The sequence below is a fragment of the Acomys minous genome (assembly GCF_964271855.1).
Source record: "Acomys minous genome assembly, chromosome: 15".
Lineage (NCBI taxonomy): Eukaryota > Metazoa > Chordata > Mammalia > Rodentia > Muridae > Acomys > Acomys minous.
Window position 1 is genome coordinate 30670781 of NC_140497.1, and position 25411 is coordinate 30696191.

Consider the following 25411-nt stretch of genomic DNA (forward strand, 5'->3'; position numbering starts at 1 on the left):
CAGATCCCCTCCCCCAGTACTTCATAGTGAGACTCTGTCTTATAAAATAAAGTTGGGATGGCTGTAGGTTTGCCTTGGAGAAAATGAAAACAGATTTTTTAAAAAGTCTAATTAACCAGGCAGAAAATTAATAGAGCATTTTTAGTATTTAGTGTTAGTATCCAGGTTTGTATATGAGCTTTTAAAGCTGCTCTTGTACTTTACTCAGTTTTTGTGAGATTCAGAACATTCTTTTTTCTCTTTTTCTCATAGCTGTGTATCATTTAAATGACAATTGAATTGCTTAGTATTGAGTCTTAATTTTGTAGTTCGTCATATTGCCTTCAAACCTCTTTTAAATTTTCATTGAAAAGTAAGATTGTTGCTTATTAAAACTCAATAAGGCTAAGTTGTTTTGTTAGTTTTAATTGACAGAATAACAATATAAATATAAATAATTTGCAAAGTGATAGACTCTTCCATTGGCTTAGTTATGTTTTCTCATCAGTTCTCATAGTTTATCTTTGAGCATTATAGTTACGACATTTTGTTTTGCTGTTTCAGTGACATAAGTTTCATAAGGGTTGCTTACAGGAATGTGGGTTATTTACAGGGTTATAGACAATGAACTAGTGGCTTGCTGCCCTGCTGAGGTAGTGTCTGTCTCTTGCCCATCAGCTCTTAGCTGTGTATAAATCCTCATGGAGCGTCTCAAAGTTTCTCATCTCTTCTCCACAGTCTTGAGTAGTTGAATTTAGATTATCATCCCATTTGAGCTTCAGAATTGTAGGCTACTGGCTAAGGCTTTTACTCTTGGGACTTCTGACTTGCCTAGGTGTAGGCTCAATTTTCTTAACTATATTTTATTATGAACATACTAACAGAGCCTACCTCCCTTACAACCTGACTAACCCAAACAATAGGAAAAGAAGATTAAAGCACACAATAATGAAACCTTAAGGATATCAGTTCCGATGAACAATTCTCCTGGCTTAGTCAGCAGGATTTCAGCAGACCAGCAATTCCACCAAGGTTGCTGCTGGAACCTGGAGCAACCAGAACCTGAATCCTCAGCTGGAGTCCAAAGCCTTGAAGCCTTCCCTGCAGCAGTTCTCTCTAGGAGTGGTGCTCTCTCGAAGTGCAGGGATGAACAGCCAAAACAATCAGAAGTCCTCTCTCTCTCTCTCCAAGTCTCTTGTTTTGGGCCCGATATATATATATCTCCTCTCAGAGTCTCTACTAGGATGTTTTCAGCTGGTAACATCCAGACTCCCCCACCAAGTGATTTGACTTCTAAGAGGATAAACATCCTGCTCTCTCACAAGTCTATTCCCCATCCCACACTTGGGATCAACACAGAAGCACGTTTATCTTTCCTACAGCTGGGCTTTATACACAGTTTAGTAGAACTCTATTGAAATTTAGGTTAAGTATACAAATAATTTATTTTATAAAAATATATTATCATGAATTTCTAATAAAACACCATAGCTAGGAGATTGAATTTGAACTTTATATACTTCAACAATAATTTTAGCTTAATAATTTTAAAACAGTTCTGCTCCTGTGTTTATGAGGTTTTACTAAAGAAAGCAACAGTTAGTATTTCTAATCTGTTCAGTGACAACATACCTGCCTTGGGGAAGAGTGTTTTTCTTACTGTCTAGAAATTTCCTCATTAGTTATCTGAATTGTAATTTTGATGTTTTCCACAGAGAGTTTAGATTAGAAAAGATTTTCTGTCATTACTCAAATATTAATTTTGGGTTTTTGTTTGTTTATTTGTTTGTTTGGTTTTTGGTTTGGGGGTAGTTTGTTTGTTTGGTTTTTTTGGTATGTGTGTGTGTTTGTTTTTGTTTAGTAGAAAATGGTATTTTCTTAATAACAACAAAACCAGCTTGTAGTTTGTAGCTTCTTTTAAAATTGGAAAGCTAAAATTGAGGATCACAATGGGGTACTGGGTAGTATAGCGGTAAATATTGTGAAAAATGTCTTCAGAAACATGCTTTAGGAAGATGAGGGCATTTTGTTGTTTTTTTGGGGGGGGGTTGTTTGTTTTCTTTGTTTTGGTTTGTGTTTTTTTTTTTTTTTTTTCAGTACAGGGTTTCTCTCTGTAGTCTTAGACTGGACTTTGTAGTCTAGCCTGGTCTCGAACTCCCAAAGATTCACCTGCCTCTGGATCTCTAAGTACTGGGATTAACGGCAGGAGAGTGCCACCATACCCAGCTCTTTGTTGTTTTGTTTTTTAATGAAGTTGATAAACCTGTGGTCTTTTAGTGTAATTGGTATATCACAAGCAGCTATTTCAATAAGTTTACAAAGCCTTGGTCGGCTGTATTTAGTCTACTCTTTGACATGTTTTATGGAGCATAGCTATTCTTATTTACATATTGCTAACTTTTTGCCCTTTAATGGGAGACACGGGTAGTCAGGACAAGAACTATCTTCCATAGAGCCATGCTAATTTTCAGTCTGCACTTTGTAGAACATTTTGCCCATTCCTGTATTACAGTATTGGTTTTCTTGGAGGAGGTAGAGATAGCGACCTTTCAGAGTCAGCACTGTTCCCTCTAGCTAAAGAAACTGATAGATACCTCTAACCCATGTTAGTCATGTGTATTAATTGGGATTACAATATTAACCTTCCTTGTATGTTGAGATTGAAAAACATGAGTCACTTTACTAGAGTTTAGCAATTGTCCCTTTATTTTTCTGTCAGATATAAACTTCTAATAAAATGATTGGCTGATAAATAATTAAAAGTTTCAAATGTTAGGTTGAGCTTCTCCCTACCCCCAACTCCCATTCAAAATTTATACTTAGCTGAACATATCTTAATCCTGAATATATAGTATTTTTGTTTTCAGTCGTTACAGAAACTACAGGAAGCTTATCTGGAGTCAGTATCACATCTGAACTAAATGAAGAACTGAATGATTTAATCCAGCGTTTCCATAATCAGCTTCGTGATTCCCAGGTGATTGATTTATGTAGTTACATTTAGAAATCACATTAAATAACCCAATGGGTCTCAAACTTGGCTTATTGTTTAAAAAGTGAATACACAGAGTCCTTCGCCCTCCAGAATTATGACTTTTAAGATTTGAGTGGTCCCCATATGACCCCATTGCTATTCTTCACATTATCCTTTGAGAAACTAGGTTAGTAGAGGAAGATTTGCTTAGTTAATATTTATTTTATGTGTATGTGTATCTGAACGTATATATGTTTATCATATGCATACAGAGGCCAGAAGAGGCATGAGATACCCTGGGACTGGGCTTAATAGGCAATTGTGAGCAGCCGCATGTGCATGCTAGTACCAAATCTGGGTCCTCTGCAGGAGCAGCAAGTGCTCTTAACCACTGACCTGTGTCTCTATACCTAGAAAAGAGATTCTAAATGTGCTGAGTAGTGTTTTTCCCTGTGTAGGCTGTTAGAGAAACATTCTTTTTACCTTTATAAACAATTGGTAGATAAAACCTTTAAGACTTGAAGTTTGGCCAGGTGTAGTGGTGCGTGCTTTATTCCCAGCACTGGGAGGTAGTGGCAGGTGGGTCTTTGAATTCAAGGCCAGCCTGGTCTCCATAGTTTCAGGAGAGCCTCAAACAAAACAACAACAACAGAGACTTAAAGTTAGTTTTAATTCTATGTCCTTACAGTATTTTATTTTACTGAGAGTGTTAAGAAAGGCTTTTGGGGGAGGGATTAATATTTTTTTGGTTTGGTATTGAAGGACAGGCTGACATCAAATTTTCGTCTTTTTTTGTACTAGCCTCTTAAAACACTAGGATTATAGGTTTGTGCTGCCATATCTAAGAGAATAATTTTAGAATTAAAAAGTGTTTAGGTTTTGTGAACCTTGTAAACTAATGATATATGGTGAATTTTTAGTGTGTGGTTTTTGGATAAGAATGGGTGACTTAATTGTCTTCACACTAGGAAAGGGAAGTGACTCTTGCCCTTTAAGAAAAATAAGTATGGTCACCCATTTTGGATAGTTATCTAGCAAAATTTAGTAAATTTTTCTAATGAACCCTATCATACTCTATGTAAAGAAACTCTCAGATACTCAAGAGGATATAGGTATGAGATTGTTAATGGAAGCATTGTGTTAATAGCAAAATAGGAAACAATGAATGTCAGTGTATAGTAAAATGTAACTTAGTTGTTTCATCTTAAATGATCTTTCTTTTTTTCTCTCTTTTTAAACTAAGCCTCCAGCTGTTCCAGACAACAGAAGACAGGCAGAAAGTCTTTCATTAACTAGAGAAATTTCTCAGAGCAGAAATCCCTCAGTTTCTGAACATTTACCTGATGAGAAAGTACAGCTCTTCAGCAAAATGAGAGTATTACAGGAAAAGAAACAGAAAATGGACAAATTACTTGGAGAACTTCATACCCTTCGAGATCAGCATCTGAACAATTCATCATGTGCGTAAATCTGATTGAGCAGTATTAGACAATGGGCACATAAGTATATATGCTGGCACATAGTGGTTGCTTAGTACTTAATAAATTAATAGGTATAGTTTCATAAAAATATATAACTTTTGAAGAAGAAACTTGAATTTGAAAAGCCAGTATGTGGTAAGAGCCAAAGAGATGTTAAGTCTATTCATAAAAGAAAAAAAATGAACTTGGGATAATTCAGATCTAGTCTCTAGTCATTTTCTCAATCCACGTTGCTGTTGCTGAGTATTAGGAGCACACAAGTGCTGGAACTTGGAATCAGCTTGGGTAATCCCATCTGGCCATTATTATTATACCATTTTAGTTTTGTCTGAATAAAAATTATAATGGATAAAGATGCCATTTTTAGAATCACAGTCCTTGATCTAGAAAGATGACTCAGCAGCTAAAAGCACTTACTGCTCTTGGAGAGAACCCAGGTTTGGTTCTCAGAACCCATATTAGGCAGCTCACAACTACCTGCCTCTCCAGGTCCAGGGGATCCAATGCCCTCTGGTTTCCGGCGGCACCTGCATGCACACAATGCACATAAATCCACACGAGTACATATACATATAAAAAAAACCCAAAACAAAATAACCAAAGAATCAGATGTTCTCTTTATGTTTTGTGCTTTGAGAAAAGATTTTAAAGCGGAGTTCAGGCTCACTACAAATTTGCAACACTTTCTGCCTTAGTCTCCCCAGGGCTGGAATTACATGCTTGCATTGCTACATCCATCTTGGAATAGTTCTTTATTCTTCATATATCTCCTGTTTCTTTGCCTTGAAACACACTCATTTCCCTCTCTTGATCTCAGCTACTGTCCTCTTCCTGTAGAAGATAATATCATTTGTTAAATTTTATGAACAGAGGAAGATGACTAAGGAAAACTTAAAATTTACAAGGCATGTTTATGGCTTTGTGTTTTATATACAAAGAAAATCATACTTTGCTGCCTGGAAACTCTTAAAAGACCATTCGTCCTCCTAGGAAACTGTAAGAGCATTAGTAAAAAGAAGAATGGTTAAAGAATAGTATAAAAAGAGACCATTGGCAATCAGCCATTGTGGCATTGCAGTGAGGAAGAAACAGTGATGGTCCCATTGAGAAAGAGATAAATGAGAATAGTTTAGAAACAGTAGGAGGTAGTAAAACAGTCTTTTTTGTTTGTTTGTTTGTTTGTTTGTTTTGTTTTTGAAGACAGAGTTTCTCTGTGTGACAGTCTTGGCTGTCCTAGACTCAGTTTGTAGACCAGGTTGGCGTCAAACTCACAGAGATCTGCCTGCCTCTGCCTCCCAAGTGCTGGGATTAAAGGTGTTTGCCACCATGCCTGGATTGAAAAAACGTAGTCTTGATCATTAGTTACCTGCTAGAGTTGGCCATTTGTGTTCTGTATATCATACATAGTGATCCTCTTTAACTTAACCTCAGACAAGTTTATCTTACTGTTCTTTTGGTTGTTTTTTCTAGCATATCACATTGTAGTTCTTGTCAGTTTCTGTCTTGTTTTTTTCCCTTCTATTTTAACTAAGTGGCTGTAATGTAACAGTGGTAGGCTGTCTAGAAGAAAGAAGTGAAAATATTTTTCCTTGTGTATTTTGATGTTTACTTGTGAACTATGTTCGTTAAGTAGCCTGTGTATATATATACATAAGCTACAGATGTTAAGATGCTGATGAATTTTATTTTGTTTATCTAAACTAAATATATGCTGCTTTATACCATGTTTATGTATGGTAATTGTTTATTTCTTATCTCCTTTCTTTCATAGTTGTACCTTCAACTTCTCTCCAAAGAAGTGGGGATAAGAGAAGTTCAGCTGTAGCGCTCTCTGCTCCTGTAGGCTTTGCATCGGTTGTTAATGGAGAATCCAATAGCCTCATGTCCTCTGTTGCTTGTCCTGCTACCTCTCTAGTTTCTCAGAATGAGAGTGAAAATGAAAGTCATCTAAATCCAGCTGAAAAACTACAGTAAAATACTTTTTGCAATCATTCTTCACCTCTATTAAATAATTAGAATTTATTAATGAGGATAATTTTTTTAAACCATTGAAAATTTCTAAGTGAATAAGATAAACATTTTTAAGATACATGGTGGAAGAGGAGGAAATGTAATATGTGTGGATCTTATCAGTTGGCTAAAAGAAATGTGATATCATGTAGATAGTTTTTGTAAACTTCTGTTAATTAATAATTTACCAGAGAAAGGGTTAGAAATAGCAAGAACTATTGGTAAAATATTTTAATATTCAAACAATAAGGCTTAGGTTCTAAAGTCAAAGCTGTGAAACTATATTATTCAAGACTATGGCAGTGTGAGCAGAACACTTAGAAAGCCTCTGCTTATATGGTATTTCAATTATTGCTTTGGAGTTTTTTGTTTTGTTTTTGTTTGTTTATCTGTTTTGAGACAGTGTTTCACTATATAGCCATCCTTTGCTGGCCTGGAACTTACTGTGTAGAATTGGCTGGCCTTGAACTCAACAGAGATATGCCTGCCTCTGCCTCCTTAACTTTGATATTAAAGACATGTGCCAACATGTTCAGCTGAAACTATGTTTAAAAGTAACAGATGCCCTGGGTACTTGGTCTGAGAGAGAGAGAGAGAGAGGGAGAGGGAGAGGGAGAGGGAGGAGAGGGAGAGGGAGGGGGAGGGGGAGAGGGAGGGGGAGGGAGAGAGTGTGTGTGTGTGTGGGGGGGGAGAAACAATATATAACTTTTCCCCCTAAAATGGTGTTAATGTTACTTTTTTAAATCAGGAAGTTAAATGAAGTTCAAAAGAGATTGAATGAGCTGAGAGAATTAGTTCATTATTATGAACAGACATCAGATATGATGACAGATGCTGTAAATGAAAATACAAAAGATGAAGAAACTGAAGAGTCAGAATATGATTCTGAGCATGAAAATTCTGAACCTGTTACTAACATTAGGTGACAACATTTATGTTTCTTTTTTAATGCATATGTACAGGTGGAGTCGGGGCAATACATCAGTGAAGTATTTATTGTTAGCTTCTTATTAAAGCTTTTTCTTTGTAGTGTAATAATCATTTTTGCTCTATGAAGAAAAAGAAGGAAATACTGAAGGCAATAATTTAGTAAAATTGCTGTTTGTTACCGAGTGCAAGTAAACTTAAGAAGCATCAAATTTAGCATTTTCTTTTCCTACTGTTATATATACTTTAGGTATATTTTGAGTTTTCAGATGCTTTTAGTTATAAGCTTCTAAGTTTATGGAAAAGTTAGTGAAAAGCAATGGTCTGTTATTAAAATTTGAGCTTACATGGTTTAGTTAGTGCTGTTCTTAGCTAGAAACTAGATTATTATAGATCTATAGGCGAGTTTTAAAATTTTTTATTGTTATTTTAAATAACTTGGCTTTGACTTCTTTCAGAAATCCACAGGGAGCTCCCACCTGGAATGAAGTGAACACTAACAGTAATACACAGTGCGTTTCTAATAATAGAGATGGGCGATCAGCTCATTCTAACTGTGAAATTAACAACAGATCTGCTGCCAACATCAGAGCTCTAAACATGCCTCCATTAGGTATGATTTCCTGTATTTACAGAGTTTTTTCCTTACTACTCTTGTGAAGTAGATTATCTTTGCTGATACTTGTTTTTAACAGACTGTCGGTACAATAGAGAAGGAGAACAGAGGTTGCATGTTGCACGAGGTGAAGATGATGAAGAGGAAGATGTGGACGAGGAAGGAGTCACTGGGGCTTCACTATCTAGTCATAGGAGCAGTCTGGTTGATGAGGCACCAGAAGATGAAGAATTTGAACAGAAGATTAGTAGACTTATGGCTGCGAAAGAGAAACTTAAACAGCTCCAAGATCTTGTTGCTATGGTGCAGGTAAGTTACTTGTTAAAATAGTATTGTCATATAAGATGAAAGTTTTGTGTATGCTTGATAATTATGTTGGTATAACTTCTTTTTTTCCATGTATTTATATTGAACTGAGGACCCTGCATATAGTAATCAAGCATGTTACCACTGAGTTACAGTCCCCAGCTCTGTATTTTTGTCTTAGATGTTACTATGAAAGGTTTAGTAGTTGGTGGCGTAAGCCTGTAATACCAGCCAGCACGTGGAGAGGCAGAGGCAGGCGGATCTCTGTGAGTTCAAGGCCAGACTGGTCTACAATGAGTCCAGGACATCTGAGGCTACATAGAGAAACCCTGTATTGAAAAACAAAACAAAAATTTTTTAGTAGCTTACATGCTGTACATCAAATACTGTTGAGAAACTGAGCCTGACATGGTGGTTCACATGGTCTAGATTATTACTTGGGAGGTGGAGGCAAGAACATTAGGAGGATTCAAGGCCATCCTTGGCTATATACAAGTTGGAGGTCGGCTTTGGGCACAAGAGACTGTCTCAGGAAAAAATTGGGAGAGGAGTTATGGTAGATATCTTTGTCTTTATACAATATAATGCCTTGTACAACTTCACGATAAGAATACAGCTCTCTGTATATACAGACCCAGGAGCGTGGCTGTGTACTGGTGTAGTTTTATGTACAACCACACAGAATTGTTATTGTTTTTGCTGATGACACTGGCCTCATATATAGTTCTCATAACATCATCATGAGGTAGATGCTTGAAAAAGTGTGAATTGCCCAGTCTTATATAGTTATGACAGCCAGAACTTAGATTATCTGTAGCAAAGCCTGAGCTCTTCACCTACTTGACATTAAAATAGAAAGAAAATCCAAATGTTAACATGTTAGTAAAGTTCAACTATTCATATCTGTTTTTGAAAATCATGTTTATATATGCACATGAAATTATGTAAATATTAGCATTTTCTTATTATCTACTGTGGTCCAAAGATCTACTGTGCTTTTTGCAGTTTACTATGTTAGGTATAAATTTTCTAGAGCAAGAAAAATGTTTTAACTTTTGAAATTATTTCTTTACTTTCTTTTTCTTTGTTGTTTCTTTCAAGTGTTTTTTTTTTCAAGACCATTCCCATGTATTACCATACCTTTTAATTTGAATGGAAAATTTCTAATTGTTCTCCTGAGTTACTATTATTTGATATTCTAAGCAAAGTGAGCCTGTATCCCCATACTTTTGATTACATTTTTATTATATTGGTACACTATAGCTTATTTTTACATTGGCTTTTGTCTTTTCCTAAATTTTCCCTTTGAGGAGAAGAGCTTTTGAAGAAAAGAAAGTGTATGTACAAACATACACGTAAACCTGTGCATGTAAGATGTGCATAACTTAGAAGTAACTGCCATTCGAAATATATGTGCATGTTATTTTTGCTCATGTATTTGAAGTGTTTTGGAAGAGCATATGAGTTAGTAAAATCAATAGAAAGAATACGCATCTTTCTGAAGTTCCACTTTGCTTTTTGAACCTTAGATCACATTACTATGTTACTGTTTGAAAAGCATGAGACAGCTTCTGAACAAATAGTAATCAGTTAGGCTCTCCTAAATATTCTTAGCATATTTGTTAGAACTCATATTCGCTGTTATTGTCTCTCAATTTTTCATTATTCCTTTAAGACAGCAGTTCACAACCCCATTGGGATTGAACGAGCCTTTGATAGGGGTTGCATATCAGATATCCTGCATATTAGATATTTACATTACAATTTATGACAGTAGCAATGAAAATACTTTCATGGAAAGAAGGAAGGGGAGGGGGAATGGGAAGGTACAAGTGAGTGGATAACAATTGAGATGTAATCTGAATAAATTACTTAAAAAAATAAAGACAATACTTTTATGCTTGGGCATCACCACAATATGAGGAACTGTCTTAAAGGGTCAGGTTGAGAACCACTGTGGCTTTAAGATCACAAAATAGTATGTGGAAAAACTGAAATATGAGAAAGAACTTGATTTCTTATACATTATATTTTCCATGTACTGTTTTGTGACAATCCTCGGTATACAGCCTCTTCATTTCTGAAGTTACAACACAGTTCTTCCCAGTCTCCTATTTATATGATCAGTGGGAAGAGTTAGTCTTTTGATACAAAGACTAGACTAGTGTCACTATCTCAGAGTTCAAAGTTCATCATTAATAAACATCAGTTATAAATCACTGTGATTTTAATCAAATATTATTCCCAGAAGTTAAAATTTTAGATGTAATCTTCAGAAAAAGCATGAATTATAAAAATTGTAATCTTTATAATTTGTTGTGTATAAGTTCTTTCAAGAACATACAGGAGCTCATTTTCAACCTTCTACTAATCATTACAGTAGTTTGACAAAAGAAAAAAAATACTGTTAGTAAGATATAAACTTTGTTTTTCCAGATATCATGACAGAATTTAGATTGGATATTCTTTTTTCTATTTTCTTTCTTTCTTTGTTTCCTTTTTTTTTGTTTTAAACAGGCTCCGAGCTTTAATCCCAACACTTGGAAGGCAGAGGGAGACGACTCTCTGTGAGCTTGAGGCCAGCTTAGTGTACAAATAGAACTTCAGGATAGCCAGAACTACACAGAGAAATCTTGTATCTCAGGCTGGTCAGAAATTCTCCATATATAATCCAAGCTGGTCTTTACCTCAGGGAGTTCCTCTTGGTTTGTTAGTCTCTTGGGTGATGGGATTATAGAGGTGAACCACCATGTCTATCTAATTAGCTTTTGTACTGTAAATACTGGTACTTGTTTAGAACATTAAAGACAAAAATGAGAAAATGAGGGAAAATTTTAAATAGATAGTGGGTATGAATTATTTGAAATATTATAAAGGATATTAAAATTTAATATCAAGTTTCCTGCTCCATTGTATTTTTTTAGTTTCTTTATATTTGACACAGAGCTATTTGATAGTTCATTATTTTAACAAAATAAAAAATGGCAAGTTGTTGTGCAGTGGTGGCACTCGCCTTTAATCCCAATACTTGGGAACCTAAGGCAGGTGGATCTTGGAGTTCAAGGCCAGTCTGCTCTATGGAACTAGTTCCAGGACATCCAAGGGCACACGAAGAAACCCTGTCTCAAAATAAAATAAAAAAGTAAATAAATAAATAAAATAAAATAAAAAATGGCAAATTACTTTTTGTCGAAGGTGTTTTAGTTCATAACATTGTAATGGAATAATCTGAGGTTCCATAACTTTATAAAGAAAATAAGCCTATTTATAGTTTTGGAGATTTTAAGGGTCGCTAGGTGTTACAAGCCCATATAAGACAGTACATGACAAAAAATAGGGAATGAACCACACATGTCAATCTGCCCTTTGTGTCCATGGTTGTTCTGTCTTCCTTCCTTGCCCTGTCTAGTCTTTTCTGTACCTTTCCTCTCTTTCCTTGTAAAGCTGTCAGTGTTCAGTTATGGGGACTCTACCTTTATGAATTTACCTAATCCAGTAACTCCAAAAGGCTCCGTGTCAAAGCACCATACTGGGATTAAATTTTCATACTCTTAATATTTCACAATGGGGATTAAATTTTTAACATGTGAACCATTGAGGAACACACTCAAGCCTTATTTATCCCAACCATAGCACTAAGTATTGACAGCGCAGACTTTAAATGGCAGGGCTAAGGATGTCAATATATTGTAGAGCACTTGCCTAATGTGCCCAAGTCCTGTGTTCAGTGCCCAGCACTACAAATCAAATTTTTAGTGGGCTCATTTGAGGTTTAGCACTTAATTTCTTAGCATTGATAGAGGATACATTTCAGTTTTCTATAAAAGACGTTTATGTCCTCTATTGTATTGTTTAAGTTTTGTAGCCTAGTAAATTATGTAAAGTACAAGTTAGGTAATGTCTTTAGATTTCCAGATAATTTTATATAATTTTGCTGTTTTAGGATGATGATGCAAATCAAGTGGTTGTTTCTGCCAATGCATCAAATTTAGGTGACTTGTATGCGGCAGAAGAAGATACAAAACAAAATTCAAATAATGCAAGAGAAAATTCTAATAAAACACAAAAAGATACTGGAGTAAATGAAAAAACAAGGTATTGTAAGCTTTTGGCTTTTGTAATAAAAACTCAGAACCAGTTGTTTATCTAGGTACTTACTGTGTTTAAATTTTGCTTTGTGTCACTATTTGATTGGAGTCAACAAATATGTCAATTTAATTATAGAGAGAAATTTTATGAAGCCAAACTACAGCAGCAACAGAGAGAGCTTAAACAATTGCAGGAGGAAAGAAAGAAACTGATTGAAATTCAAGAGAAAATTCAAGCAGTACAAAAGGCATGCCCTGACCTTCAGGTAATTATAAAATTATAAAACTATAAAATTTATTTATTTATTTCAGTGTGTTTGCAAATGTCTAAAGCCCAATGTTAGTTTAAAGTACTCCTTTTTTACTGGTACTGAGGAGACAGATATTTGCTAATTTCCTGACCGCTCAAATGAGTGAATATTAATGAAATAGATTTGGCTATCTCTTACTACTTTAAAAGAGAGTAGTAGGTGGTAATCAAATGATTACTTCTGTTTTTGTATTGGGTAGTTACCATTTATTTATGACAAAACTTAAAACTATTGGGCTAGAAAGATGGCTCAGAGATTAAGAGCACTGGCTGCTCTTCCAAACATTCTGAGTTCAATTTCCAGAAAACACATGGTGGCTCATAACCATCTATAATGTGATCTGCTGCCCTCTTCTGGAACACTGTATAAATAATAAATAAATAAATCTTAAAACAAAACAAACAAAAAACCCTTGCAGTTCAGCAGCAGCCTCTGACCAGCTTGGAGCTTAAGGCCTTTAGAAAAACAAAAACAAAACTTAAAATTATTATCACATTAAGATATTCTGGTTTATATTTAGCAGTTACAGGTCAGCATTCCATTTTTTTTTGACCTAGGATTACACATCATGAGTTATCTAAAGAAAGTAATTACGTATACCTTTAGCTTTAAATGTATATGCTTTTGCTTACTATAGAATACTCTATAATAAGGGTCTTTGAGATGGAGCAGAGAATAAAGCACATCTGCAAGCATGTTTGCAGACTAGAGGCTGATGTTGGATGTCTTCTTCTGTCACACTTCAATTATTTTATAGACAGAGTCTCTGCCACTGAACTGGGAGCCTACTGATGCAAGTGCATGGCCATTGGACCCCTGGGACCCCTTGTTTCTGTTCCCAGAACTGGGTTACATGTGACTATCCCTAGTTTGCTTTGTGAGTCTTGGGATATGAGTGCAGGGTCTCATGCCTGCACACCAAGGGTCTGAACAGCCTCCCTATTCTGGTTAACTTTACTCTATAGTGAAATTTTGTATTTGAAGAAAGAGAAAAACATTAAATTATGTTTCCAATGCAACTATTTCTTGTACCTTTTCCATTTTTTTCTAATCCTTTTGCCTTTTATTCCCCAATATAAATAATGTCCAGAGGAGTGTGTGCCACATTTGGGTTGCGTATAAATTTTTTCTATCCCCCAGTATTTGATTTTTACTATTCTTACTGTTTCAGATTTTTATGTCTCATCACCTTAAACTCTTATCTTTGTTTTCTTCTGTTGTCTTTGAGTCATGGTGGTAATTTTATTCTTATAGTAACAGATTAAATATGGCACTAGGGCTCTAGAGAAGTAAAATAATGACTTTATGAAAGAAATTTAATTATTTTAGTACCTTATAGTATTATGTTTGTTTATATATGTTTTGTTTTGTTTAGCTATCAGCCACTAGTATGGGTAGTAGTCCCACAAAAAAATATCTACCAGCTATTACTTCAACCCCAACTGTTAATGGAACTGAGACCAATACCAGCAAATCTGTTGTTGAGCCTGAAGATTCTTCAGTAGTGGATAATGAGGTACGGCATGGTCTACTGTGTTAGTCCTGAATTAGTTCATAATTCCTGAATCTGTAAATTTTTTTTTTTTTTTTGTGGGGAAGGATGGGGAAAGGAGTGTGCTAGGGATGGGACTTTGGGGCTTTTTAACCTACTGGATAGGGGATAGATGTAAAGTATATTTTCTGTGTCTTTTGTTTCTCTTAGTTGGGGAATAACACCCCCCTCCCACATGCACACACATACCCAAAATTATACTGGAATTGATTCAAAATAGTCACAAGTATAAGGAGCAGTTATAGTAAACATTAATCATTTCAGTTAGATGGTTATATTCTTGGGTATTTCATTTGTATTTGATTTGCAGAAAGTATCATAGCTTTTCTCTCAAAAAGTTCATGAAGTTTATTGAGTACTTCTTGTTTTCATGAATAATTGATGACTTGACTTTTTCTTATCCCTAAAATACTATTTGGCCCTTATGAACATCTTTAAAATATTTTTAATAAGTATATTTAATTGTGTGTTTCTGTGTATGTTGTGGTAGAGGTACATACAAATGAATGTCAGTACCCATGGAGGCCAGAGGTGTCAGATATCCCCGGGAGCTAGAATTACAGGAAGTTGTGGGTTACTTGCTGTGGGTGCTGGGAACTAAACTCAGATCTTCTGCACGAACAGCACACATTCTTAACTACTGAGCTATTTCTCTAGTTCCCTTTATGGATATCTTAGAATGAAAATAGAAACATTGAAAATAGAATATTGTTGTATTGACAATATCACTAAGACTTTTATTCTTTAAGGCTTCAGCAAATCCAAATATTTACTTGACTCTGATTTTTAAAATGATAGTTGTGGTCAGACATGAGAAGACATGAAATGTTAAGGGAAGAGCTACGACAGAGAAGGAAGCAACTTGAAGCTCTAATGGCTGAACACCAGAGGAGGCAAGGTCTAGCTGAGACCTCATCCCCAGTGGCTATATCATTGAGAAGTGATGGATCTGAGAACCTGTGCACTCCTCAGCAAAGTAGGACAGAAAAGTAAGAAAGCCATTTAAGACATCTTTTTAAACATCACCTACCCAGAATGTAAAAGCCAGGCAGACTCCTTTTCCTGCACAACACAGCTTGTCAGCTGTTTCACTGAAGTAGGTGTTTTTCAATATGTGACTAAGTAGAAGTCAGTCCAGCCATTTTCTATTCTACAGATTTCTCTTTATATTTCAGTTACTGTGGTACTTGATCAAATAATGTACAGATCTTCTTTAAAACTTCTTTGCAAAGTTTTGTATTTATAAAATGAAAAACATGTTTTGTAGTACTGTTTTTTCAGACAAGAATAGTACATTGTATTGTGGCAGAGTCTCCTGTAATAAAGACTGGCCTTGAACTCCACATGGAGCTCAGGATGACCTTGAGCCTCTGGTCCTCTTGCCTCTGTCTCAGTGCTGAGATTATAGGCATGCTCCAGCATGACTGGTTGAAATAATTTTTCTCTTGTAAGGTTCCTGAGAATAATTATAAAGCCTTTTTATATAAAACATTAAGTTTTTAGAAATAAGCTTGAAAGTTCCATATTCAGAATGTTTGTAAAATAATTATTTGTAAGATAATTAGCTGTATAGTAATATTTACTAAAAAAAATGTATGTTGCAGCCTTATCTTTTCAGATATTCAGGTAGCATTTCTAAAATATTATATGCACTCTTTTCCTCTTAGCTTTCATACTATTGGAGTCTCAATGTGCATTTAATTGAATAAGCTATATCCTGTTTTGGCCACTGTGCATGTGCTCTTTCACAGAGTTCTTCAGATAGTTTTGATGAGTATCTGGTTTCAGAATCAGTGGTGTAGAGCTTAGCTTCTTAACCTGTGGCCTGTGACCTCTCCTGTGAGTTCATGAATGCAACTGAATGAGGGCCGAGCTTGGGGAAAAAAAGGTTATTCCAAACATACCTCAGTCAAAAGTGGAGATAAATTTAAATGCTAAGCAAATCTAAAGTGTTTTCAGCATTGCCAAACCTATCGTGCATAATGTGACTTAACTATAGCCTTACCTCTAAGGAAACATACATGTGTACTTTGTACTGCTTACAAGGCCGCCCCAACACATTAAGAAGGGCTGCCTGAAATATTTGGGTGCTGTGAATTGCTGTGTTTTGACTGTACATCCGAGGTCTTCTGCTCTGAACAGTTTAATTGTGGAAAACTTTGTTTTCCTATCATATCTTATCTTGCTAGTACCAAACTTAGTATATCTTTGGATTATTTTTTCTTCCAATGTTTACTTTACTTTGAGTTACTGACTTTTTCTTGTGTTTGTTTGTTTGAGATGGGGTTTCTCTATGTAACAGCCCTGGCTGTCCTAGAACTTCCTTCCTTCCTTCCTTCCTTCCTTCAACTCTGGCCTTGAACTCATAGAGACCTGCCTGCCTCTGCCTTCTGAGTGCTGGGATTAAAGATGTGCACCACTGCCATCCAGCAAGATGCTTTCGGATTTTTTTTTTAAATGAAATAAATTTTGGCTTCAACAGGACAGAATCTTCAATAAGTTCCAAATGATCCTAAGCAACCTTCTGTAATTTTGTATCACTTGTGCAAAAAAAAATCATTTAAAATTATGAGATCAAGGTATTTATTCATGAACTCTGAAAGAAATGAAGAGTCTATGTACTTCAATCTCAAATATTCATCTAATTTTAATTTATATTTTTCAACTCTGTGTGTGTGTGTGTGTGACTGCACATGTGACTGAGGAGGCTATGGATCTCCGTAAAGCTGTAAATATGAGAGTTTATGAGCTTGTCCTATATGTGGCTATGCAAAAGTAAACTCCAGTTCCCTAATAGAGCAGCAAGTGCTTGTAACTACTGAGCCATCTCTTTAGTCTCCAGAAGAATTAATTCTTCACTTAGAAATAAGCATGCCATCCCCTTAGTATTTTTAATAAATAGTATAATTATGTATATGCCAAAGAATTTTTAAAAAATAAATTCTTTGTGATTATCAGAAGATGTTTAAATTGTATAACTAATTGATGTATCTGTGTACTTAGAGCATACAAAATTTTCTGATCGGAAAGGGGTTATGCATGAGAGGAGACAGTTTAGCATGTCCAGGTCTAGAGTTTTTTGTTTTAATACCATAGCCAGTAAATGTGGTGGCTATTTAGATGCACAATATTTATGTGTACCTATATCTGCTGCATACATTACCACCGCTGTAGAAAATTCTGTAAGATAGCACCAAAATAGAGTGCTGTCACTTAAGGAAAGGAGGAGGAAAGTTTAGGAAAATATTTCCAAAAGATGTAATGATTATTTTAATTTCTTTGAAATACTATTTTGTGGAAGGCAAACTACATGTTCTGTGTGACAGCTAACATAGAATTACTATGATGACATGAATTTTGCATACATGTATGTATATATACATATATACATATATAAATACAACAAATCTTGAGCATTATAGCTCTTAACATATCTAGCTAATCAACATAATGATGCCTATTTTATATCTCATTATCCCTAGAACAATGGCAACTTGGGGAGGTTCTACTCAGTGCGCATTAGATGAAGAAGGAGATGAGGATGCTTATCTTTCAGAAGCAGTTGTTCGGACAGATGAAGAAGAGGAAGAAGAACAAGATGCCAGTTCCAATGATAACTTTTCTATGTATCATCCTAGCATGAGTCAAAATTCTTACAATGTAAAGGAGACTAAAAACAGGTTAGTTTTGGTGTTTAAGTCTTACTTGATTTTAAGTATCTCAGGTCTTTATGATACCAAGCAGTTTTGTACTTCACACTAACTAACCAAATGCCTTAAAATTTAATTCAGTAATGGTACCAACTACTCTAAGGTAATGCAGATCTCATAAGTAAAGAATACCATAAAGGCATTCTTCTTTTCAATGCAAGTGCCCAGCTTACCTATATTCTCCTGTCTTTTGACTAAAATGAGAGTTTCTAAATCTGTCTTTAGATTTAATAATTTGCTACAATTTAGGAAAGCACATTACCAATATATTATGAAGTATTCAACTTGCCGTTTAAAGTGAAATAGCTATATGAGGCAGTGTCTAGAGTGTATATAGCTTCCATGCCTTCTTTGGGTACCACCTTTTAAATTGATCACCACCCCTGAAATCCTTTTACGAGATTTTATGGAAGTTTTATTATGTAGCTATGATTGACTAAATAATAGGCCATTGATAATTAGACTCAATCTCTGGTTCCATTTCCTTCCCTAAATGTCAGTGGGTGGGTTTGGCAGTAACAACTCTTTAGTGACCTCATTGATCTTTTTGGGGATAATGCCTCTCATCCTGAAGGGCTTTCTAAGAAATTCAGTCTTTGCTATAAACTGTGGCTTGGTTAAAAGAGGCTTGTTCTGGATAACAAAAGGGAATGTGCCCCTCAGAACAAACATTTTAGGAGTGGAGAGTACGCAGAATACCAGGGGTTCTTAAACTAGCTCTAACATAAAGATGTTACTCCAATAGATCCCACCTAGACCAGGTCAAGATTCATAACTAAGCTTTCATCTATGCTATTGTTTGGGGCAATCAAGGAAAAAATGAAAATTTTCATGTAGTGAAAAGTTGTGTTACTAACTGCATTGCTGGCAGCAGTGGTGTATATTGATAGTTTGGTGCTGCTTCAAGGGTCCCTTGAGACCAGAACATTATAGTGAGACCCTGTCTTTAAAACAACAGGAAACAATATTAATTGTATTGTTATTTATATTTTTTAAAATTACGGATCTTGTGTGTGCACATAAGTGTGTGCATGTAGGTCACAGTGCACAAAAGAATGTTAGAGGGAAGTTTTCTTTTTTTTTTTTTTAATATATTTTATTAACTTATTCATATTATATCTCAATTGTTATCCCATCCCTTGTGTTAGAGGGAAATTTTCAGGGGTAGGTTTTCTCTTCTACCCTGTGAGTCCTGGGCTCTGAGCTCAGGTTATCAGGCTTGGTGGCAAGTGCTTTTACTTCTAGTAGTGATAAAAGTTTATGAATCAGTATTAACTAATATAATAGTGCCACTTGATAAAGTAAAGCATAAAGAATGGAAAAGTACTCTAGTCTAATAAATATTTTTATTTTGTATAATATAGTTAGACTATAGTGTAAGAATGCAAATGAGAGAAACTAGAAAGCAAGTAAAGAATAATTTGATGAGCTGGAAATACATGATTTTTTTTCCCTCTTCTCTGTTTTTCATATTTAATACTGAATAAAGAAGTACATCTATAGACCAGGATTTGAGGTAGTTGCTATATTTTAAAACTTGTCATATCATATATGATAACTTAAGGCTCTAAATTCTGCATTAGGTGGAAGAACAATCACCCTGTTTCAGCAGATGGAAATTATCGTCCTTTAGCCAAGACAAGGCAACAGAATATCAGCATGCAACGACAAGAGAACCTTCGATGGGTGTCAGAGCTCTCTTACATAGAAGAGAAAGAGCAGTGGCAAGAACAAATTAATCAGCTAAAGAAACAACTTGATTTTAGTGTCAATATTTGTCAGACTCTGATGCAAGACCAACAGGTAAATGTTAGCTATGCTATGTATTCTTTTTAGTGCACATAGTCTAGAAGTAGTATATGTTTTCTTCAATGCATTGTTAACATTGCCAACATTTTCTTCCAACAGACTTTATCTTGTTTGCTGCAGACTCTTCTAACAGGTCCGTACAGTGTTCTGCCAAGCAATGTGGCATCCCCTCAAGTACACCTTATAATGCACCAGCTGAACCAGTGCTACACGCAGCTAACATGGCAACAGAATAATGTTCAGAGGTAATCCATTTGATTAAAATATCAATACTATAGAGTGAGTGCTAGATGAGAGCCTTACAGTTACCTTCAAGAAGAAAGAGGCATGAGCCAAACTATAGTCTATTATTGTCTGAAAGTTATAGGCCATGATCTGTTACTGTGGTCCTGGCTTTTGTTTATAAAATTTATAGTGAATTATATACTTACTGTTGGATAAATTATATAGTATGTAAATTATACAACAATAAATCAGCAAGGAAGCAAAAATTTAGGTTCTTACATTTTTACCTATGTCTGTCAGAGCTAAGGTTAATACCTGTTCAAATGACTGTTACTGAATTGAGCCAATAGAGCAAGCAGATACTTGCTGTAGGATAGGAACAGTCTGTCTATTCTGAATGCTATTCAGTTATTTTTTTAAATTTAGTTAGTTGATGATACTATAACTGACTTAATTTACTGGCTTAACTTTTTGTAGGTTGAAACAAATGCTAACTGAACTTATGCGCCAACAAAATCAGCATCCAGAAAAACCTAGGAGTAAGGAAAGAGGCAGTAGTTCATCACATCCCTCTTCTCCCAATTTATTTTGTCCTTTTAGCTTTCCTACACAGCCTGTAAATCTGTTTAATCTGCCTGGATTTACTAACTTTCCATCATTTGCACCAGGTAGGTAACTGAAAACCTGAAGGAAAAATAAATAAATATAAAAAATTTGAGGCGGATATGATATTATATGCTCATAATTCCAGCATACTTAGTATCTACATGGGTGTAGGTAGTGTACTGGAGTATGAGCAGCATTCTTTCTTCTCTAGCAGTTGTCAGTTGACAACAGCTGTTCAAGTAGGCATAAGACTTAGTGAACCCCTTGTTCATTCATATTACATGAATTTTAAAAAATACATAATACTTTTATTCTTTAAAAATTTCCTACATGCACAAAATGTATTGTGGTCATATTCCCTGCCCAATCATTCTCCCTACTCTTCCAGATCCACTTTCCACCCTCTCCCAACTTTACTTAGTGTTTTGTTTTGTTTTTTTTGTTTTTTTGTTTTTTGTTTTTTAATGACCAAATCCAGTTTAGCTGCACATAAACTCCTGAGTCTGGTGCCATCCACTGGAGCATGGTTGCTCTGCTTGGAGCTGCACCCTTAAAGAACACTGACTTTCCCTGTCTTGAAAGCTACCAGTTGTCAGTAGTTCCTTGGCTAGAGGTGGAGAGGTGGTGGCTCATGAACCTCTCCCTCTTTCATGCTAGAGTGTTGATTGGCTTGGTCTTGAATAGGCCTTCTGCACACAGCCCTAGTTGCTGTGAGTTCATCCATGCTGCAACGATCTTGTTATATCCAGAATACACTGTTCACTATGGTCCTCCCCAAATGCTAGCTCTTGAAATCTTTCTGTTCCCTCTTCCTAGATGTTCCCTGAACTTTGTGGTGAGAGCCTGCACTGTAGATGTTCCATTTGTGGCTGAGCACTTCATTTACACTTATTTTCTGTATTTTGATCAGTTGTAAATGTCTTGCATTGATTTTTGGCATGTTTTAGAGTTGGCAAGAAACACTTGCATTAAAGTTACATTTTTCTTCATTGTTCTTATAATGAGAAGTTAATAAACATGACTGCTAACAAAATTTAGTTATTTATAAATGCGAAGGTTACTGATCTTATTTAAAGGCTGCTGTTACCAGGTAAAATATTAGGGAAGTGAAGATGAATAAGACATTACTTAAGAGAAGCTGTATTTTAGTAAGTATATTTAGGGTAGGGTTTTACTAAGGTGGTTTTACTTTATTTGCTTTGCTTTATTTTCTCTTGGATCATTATATGTCAGGTACTATATGTTACTTGGATCCAAAGATGAGTTAAGATAAATCTTTAGAGGAATTCAGAATCTTCTTAGGAAGGTAATAATGTTAATAAATGCTCATAGCAGTGCAATAGTTCCTATATAGCAGGGATACAAATACTTGGAGATCATGAGCAAGTTGGTTTTAGAAAATATATTTAAGCTAAAGAATGAGTAAGTTCATTTCCTTAATGATTAAAATGAGGAAGGCTTTCTAACCAATAGAATCATGTAAGACTTTGAAAGCAATAAGGTATTCCTTGGAGAATTTAGAGGTTTTAAGTGTGACTAGTGCTCACAGCCAAACCAGGGAAGTGATTATGTGGCTGGAGAGTAGGCCTTCTGTGGTGTGCAAAGGAAGCTTAAGCTCTATGTTGTGACCAAGAAGGATTACAGGACTGCTTTGAGCAGGGGAATAGCATGAGTTTATTTCTGGAAGATTATACTATCATACTGTTGAGGAACTGAAAGGAAGGAGTTAACAGTATACCTGGCTAGATAATGTTAGAGAAAGAGTGATACCTGATCAAAGGCACTAATGGTAAAGATAAAAGATGAAAGTGTTGGAATCAGTTAATGACCAGTTAAGGACAAAGAATAACTGAGTATTTGCTGAGGAATACATAAAACATAAAAGCTTGGGACGTCTTTGTGAATGTTAATATATATATTCCACAGTGTATTTCCTTAACAGGATGTTTAAATCACAGGCTTAAAACCTTGAGCAAGCTGTTTTTACTTCTTGAGTATTGATTAATATTGAAAGCAAACAATATTTGAGTAGGCTTTTAAGTAATACATTAGAAGGTGCATGAGATATTTGCACATTAATAATATTCATACCCATGTCAAATGAGTATAGTATCAAACTCATAGCATTACTTTGAATATTAAGTGAAATTATATATAAAATACTTAAATTGAGTCTTACATTCTGCAATAATTTGATAAAACCAGTTATGACTTCTAGGTTCTAAATTTTAATTATGTATACATGTGTTTGAATGTAGGTTGTGTACGTGAGTACAGTGCCCTTTAAGGCTAGAAAAGGGTATCAGACAGATCCTCTGAAGCTGAGTTACAGGTACTTGTGAGTCTGTATAGGTGCTAGGAACTGAACTCTCTGCAAAAGCAGTTCATGTTCTTAACGGCTAAGCCATCTCTCTGGTTGCTTAATTTCTAGTTCTTTTTTAAAAATTATTATTACATTTTATTTTTATATGTATTTCAATTGCATGAGTATCTGCATCACATGCATGCAGTGCCTATGGAGGCCAGAAGATGGCATCAAATCCCGTAGGACTGAAGTTATAAACAGCTGTGAGCTGCCAAGTGCTGGGAATCAAGCTCAAATCCTGTGGACGAGCAGCTGCTGCTGTAAGGGCTGAGTTCTCTCTTCAGCCCCCACTTCTAGTTCTTAAGGGAATTCCATTACTTTTGTATCACATATATCTCAGATATAGTAGGCTGATGGTAAATGATAAATGAGCATTAGTTTATTGAACTGACAGATTGTTTTGATAGGTTTAGACAGTATATTTAATATGTTAAAACTCATAAATAAAATTTAATTTCATTTAAGGCTAAGGTACTTCATTCTGTCTTCTCCATGTTTTTATTAGGAATGAATTTCAGCCCTTTATTTCCTTCTAATTTTGGAGATTTTTCTCAGAATGTTTCTACACCAACTGAACAGCAACAGCCATTAGCCCAGAATCCTTCAGGGAAAACAGAGTATATGGCTTTTCCAAAACCCTTTGAAAGCAGTTCTTCTCTTGGAGCAGAAAAGCAAAGGTACTTGATTGTATCAAAGTCTGATACTTTTACCATTCACTTAATTAAAAAAAAAAGAAAGGCAACATTTAGTTTGTGTGTGTGTTTGTATGTGTATATATGTATGGAAGTCAAAGGATAATTTGAGGGGTTAGGTTCTTTCCTTATACCATATGAGTAGTGGGGACCAAACTCAGGTCTTCAGGCTTGGTAGCATTTACATACAGACCTATATTGGCAGCCCACAGTTCACTTCGTGATACAGCACAGGGAGAATTTTTGTTATTGTGTAGCTTGATATATGTGGTATTGGTTACATGAAATTTATATATCTTATAGATGTATAGGTTTTATAGATCCCTTGAGCTTAAGAGCTTAACAGTTAGTAGAGTTTTGGTCCAGAGTATTTTACGAGATTCATATAAATTCATCATCACAAATGTGTGATTTATTCTTGATTTGATGTTTGTCTTTAGGTTTAAAAAGTTCAGTGTTTAACCAACTTAGTACTGGAAACTGGTAGTAACTCTTAAGGAATAGTTGTTTGATTCATAGCTTCTGAAGACCATCCAAATATTATTATATTGAGTATTATTTGATTGTAAAAACAGCTTTTAGCTGGGCTTGGTGACATATGCCTTGAATACTCAAGAGGCAGAGACAGGCAGATTTTTGGAGTTCAATATACTGAGTTCTATATACTGAGTTCCAAGCCAGTCAGAGCTGTGTACTAAAATTCTCTCCAATAAGCAAACATTTTTTTTCTTAAGATTTATTTACTATTATGTATACAGTGCACTGCCTACATGTACACTTTTGGGCCAGAAAAAGGCATCAGATCACATTATAGATGGTTGTGAGCAACAGTGTGGTTGCTAGGAATTGAACTCAGGACCTCTGGAAAAGTAGTCAATGCTTTAATAAAGGTCATAAAACTTACTATAAAGTGCTAGCAAGTAAATATTTTAGTTTGTGTAAACCATATACTCTATAATAGCCATTCATCTATGCAGTTTTTTATTAAAAGAAATATACAAAAAATTGAACTGAGAATTTTGCTGGGTGTGGTGGCACATGCCTTTATTTTTTTATTTTAATTTTAATTTAAAATGTTAATATTTTTACTATTTTTATTTTTTATTAATTTATTCAGATTACATATCAATTGTTATCTCCTTGTTTCCTCCCGTTCTTCCCTTCCTCCCTCTTTCACTCTATTCCCCTCCCCTAGTTGTGTGACAGAAGGGGACCTCTTCCCACACCGTATGGTCACAGCCTATCAAGTTTCATCTTGGTAGCCTGCCTATTCTTTCTCTGAGTGCCACCAGGCCTCCCCACCATGGGGAAGTGGTCAACTATGGGGCACTAGAGTTCATGTCAGAGTCAGTCTCCACTCTCCACACAACTATGGAGATTGTCCTGTCCATTGGCTAGATATGAGTAGGGGTTCAAATGTTTACTACGTGTATTTTCCTTGGTACAGTAGTTTGAGCAGACTGCCTTGGGTCCAGATTTGCCCATCATGATGTTCTTCTTGTGGGTTTCTAGGACCCTCTGGATCCTTCTATTTCCCCATTCTCCCATACTTCTCTCACCTAGAGTCCCAAAAGGAAGTCCCCGCATCTATCTCAATCTCCTGGTAAGTGGAGACTTTCATGGGACATCCCTTTTGGGCTAGTGTTCCATTATAAGTAAGTATATATACCATGTGAGTCTTTCTATTTCTGGGTTAACTCACTCAGTATGACCATTTCTAGTTCTATCCATTTGCCTGCAAAGTTTAGGATTTCCTTGTT

The 25411-nt window shown here is 35.4% G+C and overlaps 1 protein-coding gene across 4 annotated transcripts in view; it reads left to right on the forward strand.

Annotated features, from left to right (window-relative positions):
- PCM1 (pericentriolar material 1) overlaps positions 1 to 25411 on the forward strand; it is a 92853-nt gene that overhangs the window by 25414 nt on the left and 42028 nt on the right. For all 4 annotated transcript variants that reach the window (XM_084759332.1, XM_084759334.1, XM_084759333.1 and 1 more), the window contains 15 exons: positions 2847 to 2956; positions 4197 to 4413; positions 6206 to 6404; positions 7193 to 7366; positions 7830 to 7984; positions 8067 to 8296; positions 12237 to 12388; positions 12518 to 12647; positions 14068 to 14208; positions 15043 to 15233; positions 17727 to 17924; positions 19538 to 19757; positions 19863 to 20008; positions 20466 to 20656; positions 23465 to 23636. In XM_084759332.1, the coding sequence (XP_084615458.1) occupies positions 2847 to 2956; positions 4197 to 4413; positions 6206 to 6404; positions 7193 to 7366; positions 7830 to 7984; positions 8067 to 8296; positions 12237 to 12388; positions 12518 to 12647; positions 14068 to 14208; positions 15043 to 15233; positions 17727 to 17924; positions 19538 to 19757; positions 19863 to 20008; positions 20466 to 20656; positions 23465 to 23636 (2626 nt within the window). The remainder of the gene's footprint in view (positions 1 to 2846; positions 2957 to 4196; positions 4414 to 6205; positions 6405 to 7192; positions 7367 to 7829; positions 7985 to 8066; positions 8297 to 12236; positions 12389 to 12517; positions 12648 to 14067; positions 14209 to 15042; positions 15234 to 17726; positions 17925 to 19537; positions 19758 to 19862; positions 20009 to 20465; positions 20657 to 23464; positions 23637 to 25411) is intronic.